Source organism: Geospiza fortis, unplaced genomic scaffold, assembly GCF_000277835.1.
Source record: "Geospiza fortis unplaced genomic scaffold, GeoFor_1.0 scaffold164, whole genome shotgun sequence".
In the NCBI taxonomy this organism is placed as follows: Eukaryota; Metazoa; Chordata; class Aves; order Passeriformes; family Thraupidae; genus Geospiza; species Geospiza fortis.
Genome location: NW_005054426.1, coordinates 1113300 through 1128087, shown reverse-complemented (window position 1 = coordinate 1128087; position 14788 = coordinate 1113300). Strand labels below are relative to the sequence as shown.

The 14788-nt window shown below is 42.3% G+C and overlaps 1 protein-coding gene across 1 annotated transcript; it reads left to right on the top strand.

Moving 5' to 3' along the window:
* The first annotated feature begins 24 nt into the window (after positions 1 to 24).
* On the top strand, positions 25 to 12079 carry NDUFA9 (NADH:ubiquinone oxidoreductase subunit A9). Its single transcript, XM_031061806.1, has 11 exons — positions 25 to 127; positions 2113 to 2283; positions 3032 to 3129; positions 3313 to 3404; positions 5759 to 5900; positions 6244 to 6346; positions 6811 to 6878; positions 7014 to 7090; positions 8501 to 8596; positions 10409 to 10475; positions 11803 to 12079. The coding sequence occupies exons 1-11, from the start codon at positions 25 to 27 to the stop codon at positions 11968 to 11970; spliced, it is 1185 nt and encodes a 394-aa protein (XP_030917666.1). The 3' UTR covers positions 11971 to 12079.
* The last annotated feature ends 2709 nt before the right edge of the window (positions 12080 to 14788 follow it).

Below are 14788 nucleotides of genomic sequence, written 5' to 3'. Positions count from 1 at the left end.
AGTGTCAGCCCCGCCGGGCCCGTCATGGCCCCGCTGTGCCCACCGCCCTCAGCCAGCTCGGCCCGCCCGTGCGGCTCTGCCCCGGCCCGGGCCACGCTCTGCTTCTGGCTCTGCGTGAGGGGAGCTCGTACCGCAGCGGCTGGAAAGGAGCTGCTGAGAATTTTTCCGGGGGCGCGGAAATGATCGTATTTGTGCCTCCCTTCTCCTTAGGGAGCTGGGGATTGGAGCGCAGAGGGCCCGGGATGTAGCTGCGGGTGTCGCGCTGGGGCTGTCGCTGCCCTATAGCTAAAAGCTTGGATTCCTTTTGCGGTTTCTTAGGTGACTGTGACCTTTGGGTCATGATCTGTGGTAAAGTTCAGCTACCAATGTTATATTTTCAGCGTGTATTTGGGTCTTTGATTGTGTTTCAACTGATTCTACCCACAGTCTTAGATTAAGTAACATGGGAGATGGCAAACGGGTTTTGTTGGTAAAGGGCAGAGAGGAATTTAATATCCTTTTAATGGGACCGGTGTGTTCTTTATTTACCTAGGTAGTTGTCAGACTGCCTTCCAGGACAAAGTGAGAGATGTGGTGTCTTTTTCCAGTTTGTGGGGTTGGAAGAGAATGGGTATAGACAAACTTTTGGGTAGAGAAAAAAGTGCTTTGGGTTCACTGCAGATATTTGAGCTTTAATTCATAGAATGACAGAATTATTTGGATTGGAAGGGACCTTAAGGGTCTTCTAGTTCCAGCCCCCTGCCATGGGCATGGACCCCTTCCACTATCCCAGGTTGCTCAGAGCCCCATCCAACCTGGGCTGGAACACTGCCAGGGATGGGGCAGCCACAGCTGCTCCAGAAAATGCAATTTAAAGCAATGATTGGACATATAACCATAGCTGGTGATAATTTAGGGTAGCCAGACCTCATAGACTTATGGAACAAGGAAAATTGCTCATCACTGAACACCTTATAGTGTAAGATAAGCACAGCAGCAAATTCAGAAAAGTGGGAGAATACAAGACAGTAATTAGATATTATTTGTTGGTATGGTAATGACATTATGAGAAGCCTGCCACCAATAATTTTTGCAGTAGTAACAGCAAGGAAGCCACTGAGTTGTTGAAAGCTGTAAAGTATTATTGATTTTTTAACTTTCAGTGGCTCTCAAGGTGTCTTTCAGGACAAAATTGGAGATGCAATATCTTTTTCCAGTTTGTGGGGTATGGAGAAAACAGGGATAGATAGACTTTTGGGTAGCGAAAGACCTCCTTCAGATGCTGAAATCTGGTTGGACTTTCTGGTTTGGGCTCTGCCAGCTGAGGTGATGGAATATCATTTATGCCTCTACACCCCCTATCCTTTTGATCTTCTGAACATTGTGGCTGCAGTGTCAGTGACCCTGTGTAACTGGTAATTCCTAACCACATTGGGATAAAACCTTCTTCAAGTGTGCACATGTCAGGTTGCTCCCAATCCATCCAGCCTGGCCTTGGACACTTCCAGGAATGGGGCAGCCACAGCTTCTCTGGGCAACCTGTGCCAGGGCCTCACCACCCTCACAGGGAACAATTTCTTCCTGATATCCTATCCTATACCTCCTCTCTGTCAGTGTGAGGCCATTCCCTCTTGTCCTGTCACCACACGCTCTTGCATATCAGTATCCTGATGATGTCCTGCCTCTCTGGCCCCCAAGTTTTCCTAGCTCCTTGAGGAAAGGAACCGCTTTGAGGCAGTATGCCATGTATCATGGATCTGGCTCTTTGCATCACTCCCTCCTTGCTTCAGAACTGTGATACAGGAGGATTGCTTCCTCTGCTATATTTTATATTTTTACTGAGTATTCTTTACTTGCTTCACGTTAAACTCACAGTGAGCTTTACTTGCTCTTTAAGAACTGATAATCTTTGTTTGCTCCTTCCCTGTCTCAGTTTGGTCCTTAACTTTACCAGCAACTTCCCAGGCCTGCTCCCCTCTGACCTCTCCAAATATCTCTGAAACAGTCCATAAAAAGCCTTGGCATGGGATATTAGAGAAAAAGGATCTGTGATGAGAAAACCAATATAAGCTGTGAGTTAGCAGTGCTGAATCCCAATTAATGTCCCAAAATCTCTCCTGTTCCATGTTGCAGGCCATGGAATTTCTGTCCTGACTGCAGCACCATCTGTATTGCAGCAGCACCGGCTGGTCCATCACGCCGTGATCCCTCATGGGAGAAGTGGAAGATCCTCTGTCAGTGGCATTGTGGCCACTGTCTTTGGAGCCACAGGTTTCCTGGGACGATATGTTGTCAACCGCTTAGGTAATGCTCACCAGGAGTACTGATTAAAGAAACTACCTAAAAATTGTTTAACAAAACCAATTAGTCATTAGGTTGCAGGGTGATGGAGAAGTTTCTGGCATTGTGGATCTTAAAAGTGTTTTGCAGTCTCTGTAAGTTCCAGTATGTGACAAGTAGTAAAAAGTGTTTTAATCAAGGAAATTTTGGAGCTTTGGAAGATTAAGGTCATTAAAAGAAGTCCTACTCCTCTATAGAATGCAAGTCTGAGGAAATCTACAGCATGTATTTGATTCTTCTGGTTTAGCCTTATTAGGACATTTTACTAAAGGTTTGCAGGAGTTTGATTGGAATTCTTTAAAATTGCCCTTTTGAATTTAAATTTTGGAAAATAACCCATGCTGCTTTTTTCCCCTCCTTCTTTTCATGTAGCTTACAAAATGTAAATATCCTTGTAAATGTTCCATTTTTTAGGTATTGTGCTCTGTTTATAGGACACACCATTTTTGTTTTGTATGTTATTGAGCTTTGGCATTTTGTCTTACAGGCCTAAATATTAAGTAAAAAATCCTATTTAAGAATTTGAATTATGTAGGTTCAAGAAGAACCGTAGTTCTGTTCTACTTTTAGCTTTGCAGATATGCATTCAAGATACCTATGTCTAATTGTAGTGCTTTAATGCCGGGGGGAAAGGGATTTTTGTTTATTCAGAAATTCATCTACTTAAAGGGATGTATTTGTTTGAAACTTTGGGGTTTTTGTGGCCCTTTAGGTCGCATTGGCTCTCAAGTCATCATCCCCTATCGCTGTGATCAGTATGACCTGATGTATCTGCGGCCCATGGGTGACCTGGGGCAGCTTCTCTTCATGGTGAGTCTGGCTAGAGAACAATCACAAAGCCCTCGCTGTACAAGGCAGCCAGGTAATCCTTCTCAAAGACACAGCTCCAGCTGTTGTTTAGCCTCTAAATGGAAATGGTGTGAAAGAGCTTGCTTTGGTGATGCCTATTTACACATTATCTCATCTTTTCCCCATTTGATACTCTGCTTGCAGGAGTGGGACTGTAGGGACAAAGATTCCATCCGAAGAGCCGTGGAACACAGCAATGTGGTCATTAATCTTATTGGAAAAGAATGGGAAACAAAGTAATTTTCTTTTTCTTTTCTTATATGTGATAGATTTGCACCAGTTATTGTAGCCATGTTTTACAGCATGTGTGTGCAGTGATGTTGTCATTGTTCTTGGCTTCTGGGAAAAGGCAACCCCAAGATTTTGCATATAAAATTTCTTTAAAAGGTTAACTCCGGTCCTGGTTGTGATCTGCTTTGGAAAAGTGCATTCTTTCCAAAATTTTCCAGTGTACAGCTTTTGTTCTGTCAGAAAAATCAAATGTGCTATTTTCACATACCTGATGAGTGTTCCCTGAGTGCCTTCCTATAGATGACAGAGCCTCACCAATTTTTTATATTTATGTTTACATTGACACTTTTTTATATTTAACTCATATTAACATTATATTTGCATTTACATTATCACAGAAGTAAGATTTCATCCTGTCACTTGGACATAGTGATGTGTTGTAGCCTGCTAGAAAAAGCCGCCATCAAACAGGAATAGCTGATGGAGAGTTAATTCTTACATTGATCATTAAGATTATGACTAATAACTTCATTCCTTGGTAGAATTTTGGCACAGACAATATTAGCTACAGAAGCATTCTTTGATAATAGTTTCTAAGAATAGTTTCTTTTTGAAATTCATTTAAAAATTCCCATATTGTAGGTTAAAAATACCTGTAACAGCCACCTTCAGAGTGTGTGTATGTGTTCATGCAATTATGTCCATTTTATTTAAAGCCTTGTGCAGAACTACCAGACAAAAATTTGATGGTGAGATTTGCCTTTGTGTGGTGCATAATTTTTGCTCTGGTAGTAGACAGAAACAAACATAGATACCAGTTTCATCTCTGATCACCTAATGCTTTTATTGCCCTTTTTTTATGAACAGCCCTTTGATGTTCAAAATTTCTGGTCTTGTGTAAAAGGTGTGATTTATAGAAAAGACAGTTTATTTTATTGTTAAAAGGAAGTATGAGGACAACAACAAAAAGTTTCATTCTGTTTAAAAATCCCCAAACCTTGTTCTTTGTGCAGTTTCAATAGATTGAAACGGACAAGTCTTGGTCCATGTTTAAAACTTTTGGACATTACAGAACTTAACCACTGTGTGGCACAAATGTTTTAATCACATGTTTTGTGCATGTGGGTATCAGTGGTGGTGCTTGAAACCCTGAGATCGAGTTCTCTGGTTTGTTAAACATGAGGTCAGAGTAACCGCTGTAATCATCCCAAAGCCTGTGAAAAACTTGTCCAGGAAGAAAAGTAAGATTAGATGGAGAGATCAGACAAAAAAAGCAAAGCCTACCATGAAATATTTTCTTCCTTGCTTTGTACTTGTGTCCAGGCTCCTCTGTGTGTACTATGTTGTTTGAAACTCCATGGTTACAGAAGGGATGTTGTTCTTGTGTGTTTCTAAATCTGTTTTGGTGAGCAGAAAAGGAGTGATGGTTCCCAGGATCAGATTAGTTATTGAAGGCTCAAAAATAACTTCGTATTTTTAAGCCTTTCTTTGGGCTCCAGTGGGATCTGAAGAGCTGTGGGAGGATATAAGGACGCAGAGGGAGGTGTTTGGATAAGATGTTTGTTACCCAAAGCAAATGGTAAAGATGCAGGAGTGCCTACAGGGACAGTACAACAATGTGAGAAGCCAATTATCTTTCTTGCAATTTTGGAATTGTTAGCAGTTCTGCATGGAGACAGAGCTTCTGTATTGATCTTGATGAGATACCAAGCTGGTTGACAGTATAACCCTGTAATTTAGGCCCCTTGAATATCATACAGTAGGGGGAGGATTTCTTGCTTCTCCTGGAAGTCTCTTTCAGCTCTGAAATGGTTCTAAATGCTCTGACAAATTGTTTTTCCATTTGCATGAGCACCTCTATGTTCTCTGGTTTGTTTTTGTCTTCTTCTCCCCTGCCAAGCATCTACCCTGATTTGTGCTGCTCAGAAATTTCGAGCTTCTTTGTAGTGTAATTAGGTGTGTCAAATCAAGGCAAATTTTGGACAGGATTTGTGAAAATATAGCCTTACTCAGAGTTCAAGATGCAGGAGAGCTTCTTTTAATAAAAATAACCTGCTTTCACTTTTACTGGGAGTTTTCTCTTTGTCACAGACAAGTGGACAAAAGGATTTTTCATACTGATTTAATCTTATCAGGTGAAAGGGCAGAGAAGCTAAAATTGAAGATTACAGTTGCAATTTCACTTTCCTCTAATTTTTATTATATGAAGAGTCCATCATGAAGGGAAATTTTGTTTCTAAGACTGTCAGTGTAGGTTTTTGATAATACATTCAAGTAATATGTAATAATTGCTTTTTCGCTGAGTGGCAGCCATTGTTGATTGCTCTTAAAGTAACGTTTGGGTCTTGCCTTGCTTTAGAAACTTCAAATTTGAAGATGAATTTGTAAATATTCCTCAAAGTATCGCACAGATAAGTAAGGAAGCTGGTGTGGAAAAATTCATTCATATCTCTCACCTGAATGCTAGCATGAAGAGTCCCTCCAAATACCTCAGGAACAAAGTAAGTCTGGAGTCCACTTAAATGTATTTCCGGAGAACGTACTTTGTATTTGGTTTTGGTTTGGTTTTGGATTTTTCCCCCAGTTGGGGCTGTTTGAAGGACATCAGTGTATGAATTTACTACATGCTGTTTTCTGCAGCTGAGGAATGTTTGGGCTTTCTGTGAGACCTTTATCTTAGTGCAGCATCTTGAGGATCAAATGGCTTAGATATAAATAATTTTTGTGCTACTGATGGCATAATTTCTTTCAATTCTGCAGTCAAGGATGCCTTCTGTTATGAAAGGCATCCACTTCAGCTTGGTTCAGCATGGATGTAATGAATGTGTTTGTTTTAATTGATAGGCTGTTGGAGAGGAGGCTGTGAGGGAAGAATTTCCAGATGCTGTGATTCTGAAGCCCTCTGAGATGTTTGGGAGAGAGGACCGGTTTCTCAATCATTATGCAAGTAGGTACTCTTGAAATAATAAACCCATGTATGATTTGTGTAACTGCCTGTAGAGAAAAGAGAGAAAATGGGATTTGCTTCTGAAAAGCAGATGTGTTCATATCAGAAATGTGTGGGATGTACAGCAACATACTAAATTCTCACCTCTTGACAGAATTCTTTCTCAATCTAGTTAGATGTTGCTCTTTGTTTTTATTGTTGTAATCATTTTATTTTGGGGGGGGGGATGTATTGACCCACTCTAACGAAACAGCAAATGCAGCCTTCTCATTACTGTTAATACGAAAACTAAATGTGTCTTGAAAAAAAATGCTGCTGCAATTGGCTGGGAGTTCTTACCAATCCTAGTTTTTTTAAAAGAGAAGTCAATTTTCAGAAGAGATCCACACTCAGTGTGGTGTCAAATGTCTTGGTTACTCTGGTGCTGAAAGGATTCCCAGATTTTCCCTTTTTTTTCCCATCAGACATGCGTTGGTTTGGTGGTGTCCCTCTTGTTTCTCTGGGCAAAAAAACAGTGAAGCAACCAGTCTATGTAAGTTTTCCATGAAATCCCAATCCCAAATCCTTGGTGGGTGGATGTGTCGGTCTATAAACCACCTCTGAAAGAAGAGTGTGTGCATGTATTCCTGTTCTCTCTTGGTAACTTGTCAGAATTTGTTCCTCGCAGGTGGTTGATGTAGCAAAGGCAATTATTAATGCAATTAAGAATCCTGATGCAGAAGGAAAAACATATGCCTTGGCTGGGTAAGTCACTTTTTCTGATTCTGATTAACTGTAGTACATCTTTTTAGTGTCATTTTTTGGCATGCTGCACAGTACATTTTATTTCTCCATCCATGCACACAGTTTGAGCTGCAATAAATTCCACCTCCTTTTTGGGAGGAAAAATGGCTCAAGCTCTTACTGTAAGTACTTTGAAAATCCTAATCTGGGCCCCACTGCATTTCATGTGATGTATGTGCACACAAAGAAGTAGACAGCTTGGGAAACATGCTAGACAATATGGATTTAGGGAAAATTCTGGTAAAGCTGTGTGGAAACCACCTGGAATTAAAATGGCTTAGAGGCAGTGGATCTACAGTTAGAGACTGGATTTACAGGTTGCCCAGAGAAGCTGTGGCTGCCCCATCCCTGGAAGTGTTCAAGGCCAGGTTAGACGGGTCTCTGAGCAGCCTGGGATAGTGGAAGGTGGGGATAGAATGAGATGGTTTTAGGGACCCTTTCAATGGTATGCATTTTATGGCTCTCTGATCTCTTGGAACTTTTCTGGAGAACATGTCAGTTGAAGGCTCAGTTTTCATGCTTGTAATCTTAGACCTTGGCATCTGTGAGATCCTGCATTTATCAAACTGCTCAGCAGTGTGCTCTTGTGGTGTCATGGAGCTTTTCAGAATGTTTTGGAATGGCAGCAAATTGCCTGGAAGGCCAAGGGAGATACCTAACAGCTCAGTCTGAGCACATCTAGACAGCCTAAAATGCCAAGGCAGGATCTGAACAAGAAAGGAATGGGAATTCCCAGTGGTTTGTGTTACTCTTAGGCAAGTGGATGGAAGACTGACTGCTTCATTCTCTCCATGTTGAGAGAGAGGGAATCCATTTTTTGGACAGTTCATCTTGCTTTTAAATAGAACAAAATACTCTTAGTCAAGTAAAGGCAAGTGAATCAATTTCCCTGCAGCCATTTCCTACCAAAGATGGAATGTTTTAATAAAGCATCCTTAATTCTCCATTTGATTTCTGGCTTCCAAGTGGGCTTGAACAAACTCCTCTCATAGTGATGGAAGTCTTTGAGTTCAGAATTGGAGTGAGCATGGAAGGAGGGACATTCAGGTGTGCTTTCATAGCACACAGTAACACTTCATCCAGTGTGGTTGTGGTGGGTTAGCCTTGGCCAGCAGCCCACTGTTCCTTTCTGCCGAATCCTTTCCATGCTTTTCCCCAGCTCCAGGATGGGCCTTTCCAAAGGCTGCAGTCCTCCAGGATAAACCTTGTCCCTGTGAGCCACAGGGGAATCTCTGCAGGCAAATTATTTGGATTGAAGAAACAGGCTTTTTGTAGCCTTAGGGGTGGAGGGTTTAAAGTTGTTTTTCTTCTCTGGTGCTAATATTGCAGTGTAGCTGACTGAGGTGTGATGTTTGCTGCGTTCCCTTCCAGCCCTCACCGGTACCTCCTGTACGACATGGTTGAGTACATCTACGCTGTTGCCCACCACCCCTTCATTCCCTACCCGCTGCCACGGCCTCTCTACCAGTAAGTGGGACCCTAATTCAATAAGCTCTTGGCAGCACAGAAGCATAAATACCTGTTGCATGGGTTACTTACTGTGCCCAGCTGTTATTAAGGTAGTGAGGCTGTAGAAGTTGCCTTTCCTGAGGTACTTGTTAGCCAGTTTTGCGCCTTCAGCTCGGGGGACAGGCCTGCATTTGATGAGCTGGTATGTGAAATGCATGCTTGTAGTGAACTTAACATAGCTGTTCATTCCAGAGTCATTTCTTCCGGACATCTAGGGACAGGGTGAGAGGACATAGCCTCAAGCTGCACCATGGGTGCTCAGGTTGGACATCAGGAAGAATTGCTTCGCAGAAAGGGTAGTTGAACATTGGAATGGGCTGCCCAGGGAGATGTTGAAGAAACAACTGGACATGGCACTCAGTGGTCTGGTCTGGTTGACAAGGTGGTGATCAGCAAAGGTTCGACTTGATCATCCTGGACGTCTTCTCCTACCTAAGTCATTCTGTGATTGAATGGCTTTGCTGAGCCAAGAAGTAGCAAAAGGTCCTAATTCAACAAAATTAGTAGCAAACCAAATGATTTTTAACAATACCACAGGGAAGATCTGTGTGTATGTTGCTGACTTCAGGCCCTGACAGGTTTTTTTGCACAATCTTAAGGATCTGCTGCTGAGCCTGGGCCTGATCCTCAGGGAATAATCACATCTTTTTGAAGAGCTACCCCAAACAATAAATGCCGTTTCAGAAGTTGCCCTCAGCACAATGGGACTATGTTATTATTTGGCATACTGGTCCTCCTCGTTTTTAGTACAATGCAAATTAACAAGCTTAATCAGTCACCAGAGTTAGAACCCTTATAGGAGTACGACTCAGCATTGGATCCATGGAAGTGCTGATGGATAACACTGAGAACATCCTAATCTATTGTGGCTGTTCCTCTGTTGGCTGTAAGAGGCACCAGGCACATGGCTCTGGTGATACAGAGCAGCTTGTTAGAAAGGTGCTATGTGGATGCTTCTTAGTTTCATTCACATTTGCTGCAGTCCATATTATTCTTTTTTATTTATGGGTTAAACTAAGTGATAGTTCATATTTTTGAGAAAAGAATGCACCTAAAAGGCAGATGAGCCTGGTTGTGTTTATGTGCACTAACTCAGTAACACCCTAATCTGCCAGGTGAGCACTGGAGCAAGTCCTACCTTTTCAGTGAGAGATTCTGCTGTTGGTCCTGAGACACTGAGCAAGAACTGTAGCATTATTTTCTTTTCCCTGTCAGATTTCCTTTCTTTCAAGGGAAGCTTCATTTCTGAAAATTGTGGATACCCCAGTCCTCACCCTTTTTGTAGATTGCTTCAGATTACACCAGCTTGTTTGTGTTGCTGATAACTCATTTAGTTGTCAGCGAGTGTGTTTGCTCGTAGAGGCATTGAATCCAACGTCATGACTAATTGGATTGCTGCCTACACTGGCAGGGAACAGAGTTCGAATGAAAGGCAGGGGCAAGACTCAGCTCTCTGCTGTGTGGGGAATTGGATGGGGGGTTTACTTCCCCTACCCACTAATGCTCATTTTGACTTCTAGAGATCTGCTTCTCCATTCCATCCAAAGTAAAATAATACAAGATCCAACAATTCAGGAATAGTTAATTACCAGAAACACAACTAAGAACTTGGTGGCTGGCACATCTAGTGCTATAATGAACTCAGAGCTTGCAAGAACAGCTTCAGAACAAGCTCTTGCTCACCATCTATTAAGTCTGAAATAATTTTTACTGGATTTCTATGTATCTGGATAAATGACTGCACTTTTGCAATATTTCTTCTGTTCACAGTTTAGTTGCAAGATTCTTTGAGATGAATCCGTTTGAACCATGGTTGACACGGGACAAGGTGGATCGGGTAAGTGTGGGACCAGCCAAAAATCTCTCTTGGAAAATGTTTCATTGTGCATTTTTAACTCCCACTTGAGTTTTGCTTTCCCCAAAACCACATGGAATTGAAAAAAGTGGAGGTTGGATGGGCAAAGTGAGGGAGGGCAGTGCTCCCCACTCTTAGTCAGTTTAGGTACCTCTAGATGCACTAAAATCACTTCCATCATCCATGGAATGGTGTTTTTAACAACTGAAGTTGAACTGACACCCTGCACACATTCCAAAATCTCGCTTAACATTCAAATGTGTTTCCTGGGAGAATGTTGCCACTTCATGTTTATTCCTGACTTCTCAGAATGTTTTACTGGGGGTGGAGAAATAAGTTGCAAAAAACCAACTGCAAGCAAGGAAAGTATTAGTGTCAAAATTTGGCATATGTGTAAGCTAGCAAAGATAGTCATGTACATTCCCTAAACTTTCTGCTTTCTGAATTGTGGAGTAACTCTCCCACCTGTTTTGCAGCATTGGAATTTCAATATATTTTGTTATAACACAGTATCAATCGCGTACTTAACCTGATTGTCCCCCAGGATATAATTGTAACATCTCCAAAAACCTTTCTTCAGCTGCCTTCGTAGTTTCTTCCATTACATTTCATAAAATAAGCCTGCACCAAAATCACTAAAACAGCTGCAAGTCAGCTGTAGTATAGGTAGTGTAAGAGGAAGTTTCTCCATGTCATTTCTGGGTCTGACTGTTCCTCTTTCCAAGCTTTTCTTCCTTAAATAATCTGTACAATATTAGATGTGTTTGATTCAAAAGACCTTTCAAGGAACACCAGCATAAGAGAAATCTCTGTTTTCTATGGGTTGCATATATGGAAATAAAATTAACTATGGTAATAGAATCAGCTGTTTGTACAGAGCCATGTTCTAAACCATAAACAGAGCAAAACCATCTACCAGAGGTGATAATTCAACATAACATTTTCTTGACAAATCAAAATATCCATAATTGGAGTTCAAGTATAGCCTTGGAGTTCCACTTAATTTTGCTGTTGCAATGCAGTAACCTCCCTGATAAGGTATGGAGAATAAAGGAAGGCACTTCCTGCATGGTATTTATTCCTGAATTAAAGCCTGAAGGATTTCTTGCTGGATGCAGAATACCTGTACCTCCTGTTGAAAGTCTTGGTACTCAAGACCTTGTGTAATTATGCCACAGTTCTGTTTGAATCTTTCTTCCTCTGCTTCTTTTACTTCTTTTGGCAGGAGAATAATTGCATTGGGTGTAAAGCTGTTCATTTCAAGTGAATTTTTTTTCTTTTTTCCTTACCCTCCCCATTCTTGTTGAAGTTTCACACAACAGACATGACATTTCCTGACCTTCCTGGTTTTGAAGAGCTGGGAATTGAACCAACTCCCCTGGAACAAAAAGCCATCGAAGTCCTGCGCCGTCACCGCAGGTTCCGCTGGTTGGACGCTGAGCTGGAGGAAGCAAAGCCAAAAACACAACCCATGTAACAGCTGGCAAGGGGGATACTTAAAGCTTCTTAAACTGCCTTTGGATGACCCAACTTCATTGGAGAACTGTGTACATACTGAGTAAAATGTATTAATCATGTAACCTGTATTTCACCAGTGTTGTCTTTTCTGTTAAGGGGGGGAACTGTCACTGCAGTGTGGATTTTCTCTCTGCCACAGAAGCAAATAACATGGTTGCTTAGCTGGTGAGCATTGTAATGTTTTGAGCATTGGGACTGGAGGGAATATGCTGTAACACTTGTGCCTTTCTCCCTTGGCTCTCAAAGTAAATGTATCACTGAGCTTTAGGTGCTCAAATAGTTTCAAGAGTGTTGCAGTTCGGGACTAGGTCATCCAGAACGTGCCCTTTGCAGTAGGAATTGCTGGGAATGCTGCCTGTTCAGACTACGAGATCTCAGACAAAGCCCTGGTTTTAAGTTTTTGACTCTTCTGAACTTGGCTCTTAAAGAAAGTGTCAGCTTCCTTTCAGGGAGTTGCAAAGAGCCACAAAGTCACTGAGCCTCCTTTTCTCCAGGTTAAACACCCCCCAGCTCCCTCAGCTGATTGCTGTAGCCAGAGGACAGGATCTCTCACTCTTTCTGTATTGCCAAAATACAGTGAAACTCCTGGACAAAGCATTTCTCAGATTTCAAGAGCTTCCACATCAAAACTGCTGCTGCTAATGTTTACTCTGAGAAAAAGGTGGATTCTTGTGAGTTTTTTGATCCTGCCTTTGAAGGAAGTATTAAATTTGGCTCTCTCATGGATTCTTTATTTTTCTTTTGATAACATAAGTTCAAAAGCTAGGGCAAACTGGAAGTGAAGTGCATATTATTAGTAATTTGAGCATAAACTTTTATTATTTTTGACTGCCAGCTTTTCTCTATCAGATCCTAACTCTGTAGTCTTATTAGCACTCATTTGCTAAATGTGGCCCTGATCTTGATTTATTGCATGTTGCTCACATCCTGCTGTGAAAGCACTCGTGTTCCTGAGCTGCTTCAGAAGAGTATAGAGAGATGCAATTATCACATAGCCCTGCACAGCTAACGAGCAGTTTCCATTTTCAGATAGCAAAGTGCTGCAGGAAAAGCTGGCAAAGGCAGTGTTGGAATGTGAGGTGCCAGTTTTTGAAATGTTTACCATGGTGCAGTGATTTATTTTTCCCGCCCCCCTCATGCAAAGCACAGCTTTTCCAGTTGCACCACTGAGCTCTCCTACAGGATCTTAATTCAGACAGCCATTAGAGAGTGGGAAAGGGGTGAATATCCATGAGAAATTTACTTGAAGCAGCTGTTCCACATCAAGAATATGGGTAAAGTGGAGCATCACACCACAATACTTTGCCTTACACAGCACTTCTCCTTCCCACCTTGCAGAAACTACGCTGTGATTTCTCCCAAGTTAGCTTTCTGTAGCAATTCCTTTATTTTGTAATACAGCCCTGAGTACAGAATTACTGTAATCCCTAGAATTGCTAAGGTTGGAAAGATCTCCAAAATTGTTGAGTCCAATCTTGGGTTACCACCTTGACAATTAGACCAGAGCACTGAGTGCCATACCCTGTGGTTTCTTGAATGCCTCCAGGGATGGGGATTCCACAGTGTACCTGGGCAGCCCCTTCCAATGCCTGAGGAGCCTTTCCCTGCTGATGTCCAGCCTGAAGCTCCTTTGGCACAGCTTGAGGCTGTTTCCTATTATCCTGTCTCTTCTTATTGGGAGCAGAGCCTGACCCTCACCTGGCTACACCATCCTGTCAGGGAGTTGTTGAGAGCCAGAGGGTCCTCTGAGCCTTTTTTTCTCCAGGTTGAGAAATGCTTAAAGGTTTCTCCAGTTGCTTAGCAGGCAGATTTTAATGACTGAGAGGAGCATTCATGCTGGCAGTAATTATTCTGTAGTTACATCTCTCTCCATGCTGTTACTTCTTTTCTCTCTGCCCTAAGAAATGCGTGTGGATACTATTCTATGAGATGAGATCAGAGGACCGATATATTTAAAGCAATCCAAATGTTGAGTAATTAATGAGAATATTATTGCTGCTTCTTTGAGGTAGGGGAGCAGAAGATGAAGGGCACTGACAAAAAAGCAAAGGGAAGCTGGTGGCAGAACTAAGAACAGTGATTGTGAGCTGCTATAGGGCTTCTTTCTGGGAACTTACTCCCTAAACACCATTCCTTCTTGGAAAAGGTTAACATCAGTTGGGCATGTTGCAAACTACCGAATGGAAATTGCCTTTCTCATCGTCACTAGGGAATGTCAGGGATTTTGTTACCGAGATTCTGGTTTGAAGCAGCACATGGAATCCACAGCTGGAAAAACATCTCTAGCAACACAGACCTGGCTTGCACTGAATCGCCAGTAGTCGGAGCTGCTGCTTAGCAAATCCTGATCCCGGTTTTCCATTCACCTCTTCTGGAACCTCCTTCCCCAACATTCATCCTCTGGGCTGATACAACTGATTAAAAAGCTATTAAATACTTCCCTCCAAAGTTTCTTGTGTATACATATCCAAAGGGGAGTGGTCAACGGCTCACTATCCTGATGGACACTGGGGACAAGGGGTGTCCCTCGGGAGTTCATGCTGGGACCTGTGTTATTTAATACCTTTTTTTATGATGTAGCCAAAGGGATCGAGTGCACCCTCAGGAAGTTTTCAGATGACGCTAAGGCAGAGTTGTCACACCTGAAGGACAGGGCGCGCTCCAGAGGGATCTGGCACAGGTTGTCCAGAGAAGCTGTGGCTGCCCCATCCCTGGAAGTGTTCCAGACCAGGCTGGATGGGGCTCTGAGCAATCTAGGTTAGTGGGATGTGTCCCTG

What these genes read in the sequence shown, in the direction of transcription:
- NDUFA9 (XM_031061806.1), top strand. Translation starts at nt 25, where the DNA reads ATGGCCCCGCTGTGCCCACCGCCCTCAGCCAGCTCGGCCCGCCCGTGC. An exon ending in CAGTGAAGCAACCAGTCTAT is followed by an intron (nt 6,879 to 7,013) that starts GTAAGTTTTCCA and finishes TGTTCCTCGCAG; the next exon opens with GTGGTTGATGTAGCAAAGGC. An exon ending in AAAACATATGCCTTGGCTGG is followed by an intron (nt 7,091 to 8,500) that starts GTAAGTCACTTT and finishes GTTCCCTTCCAG; the next exon opens with CCCTCACCGGTACCTCCTGT.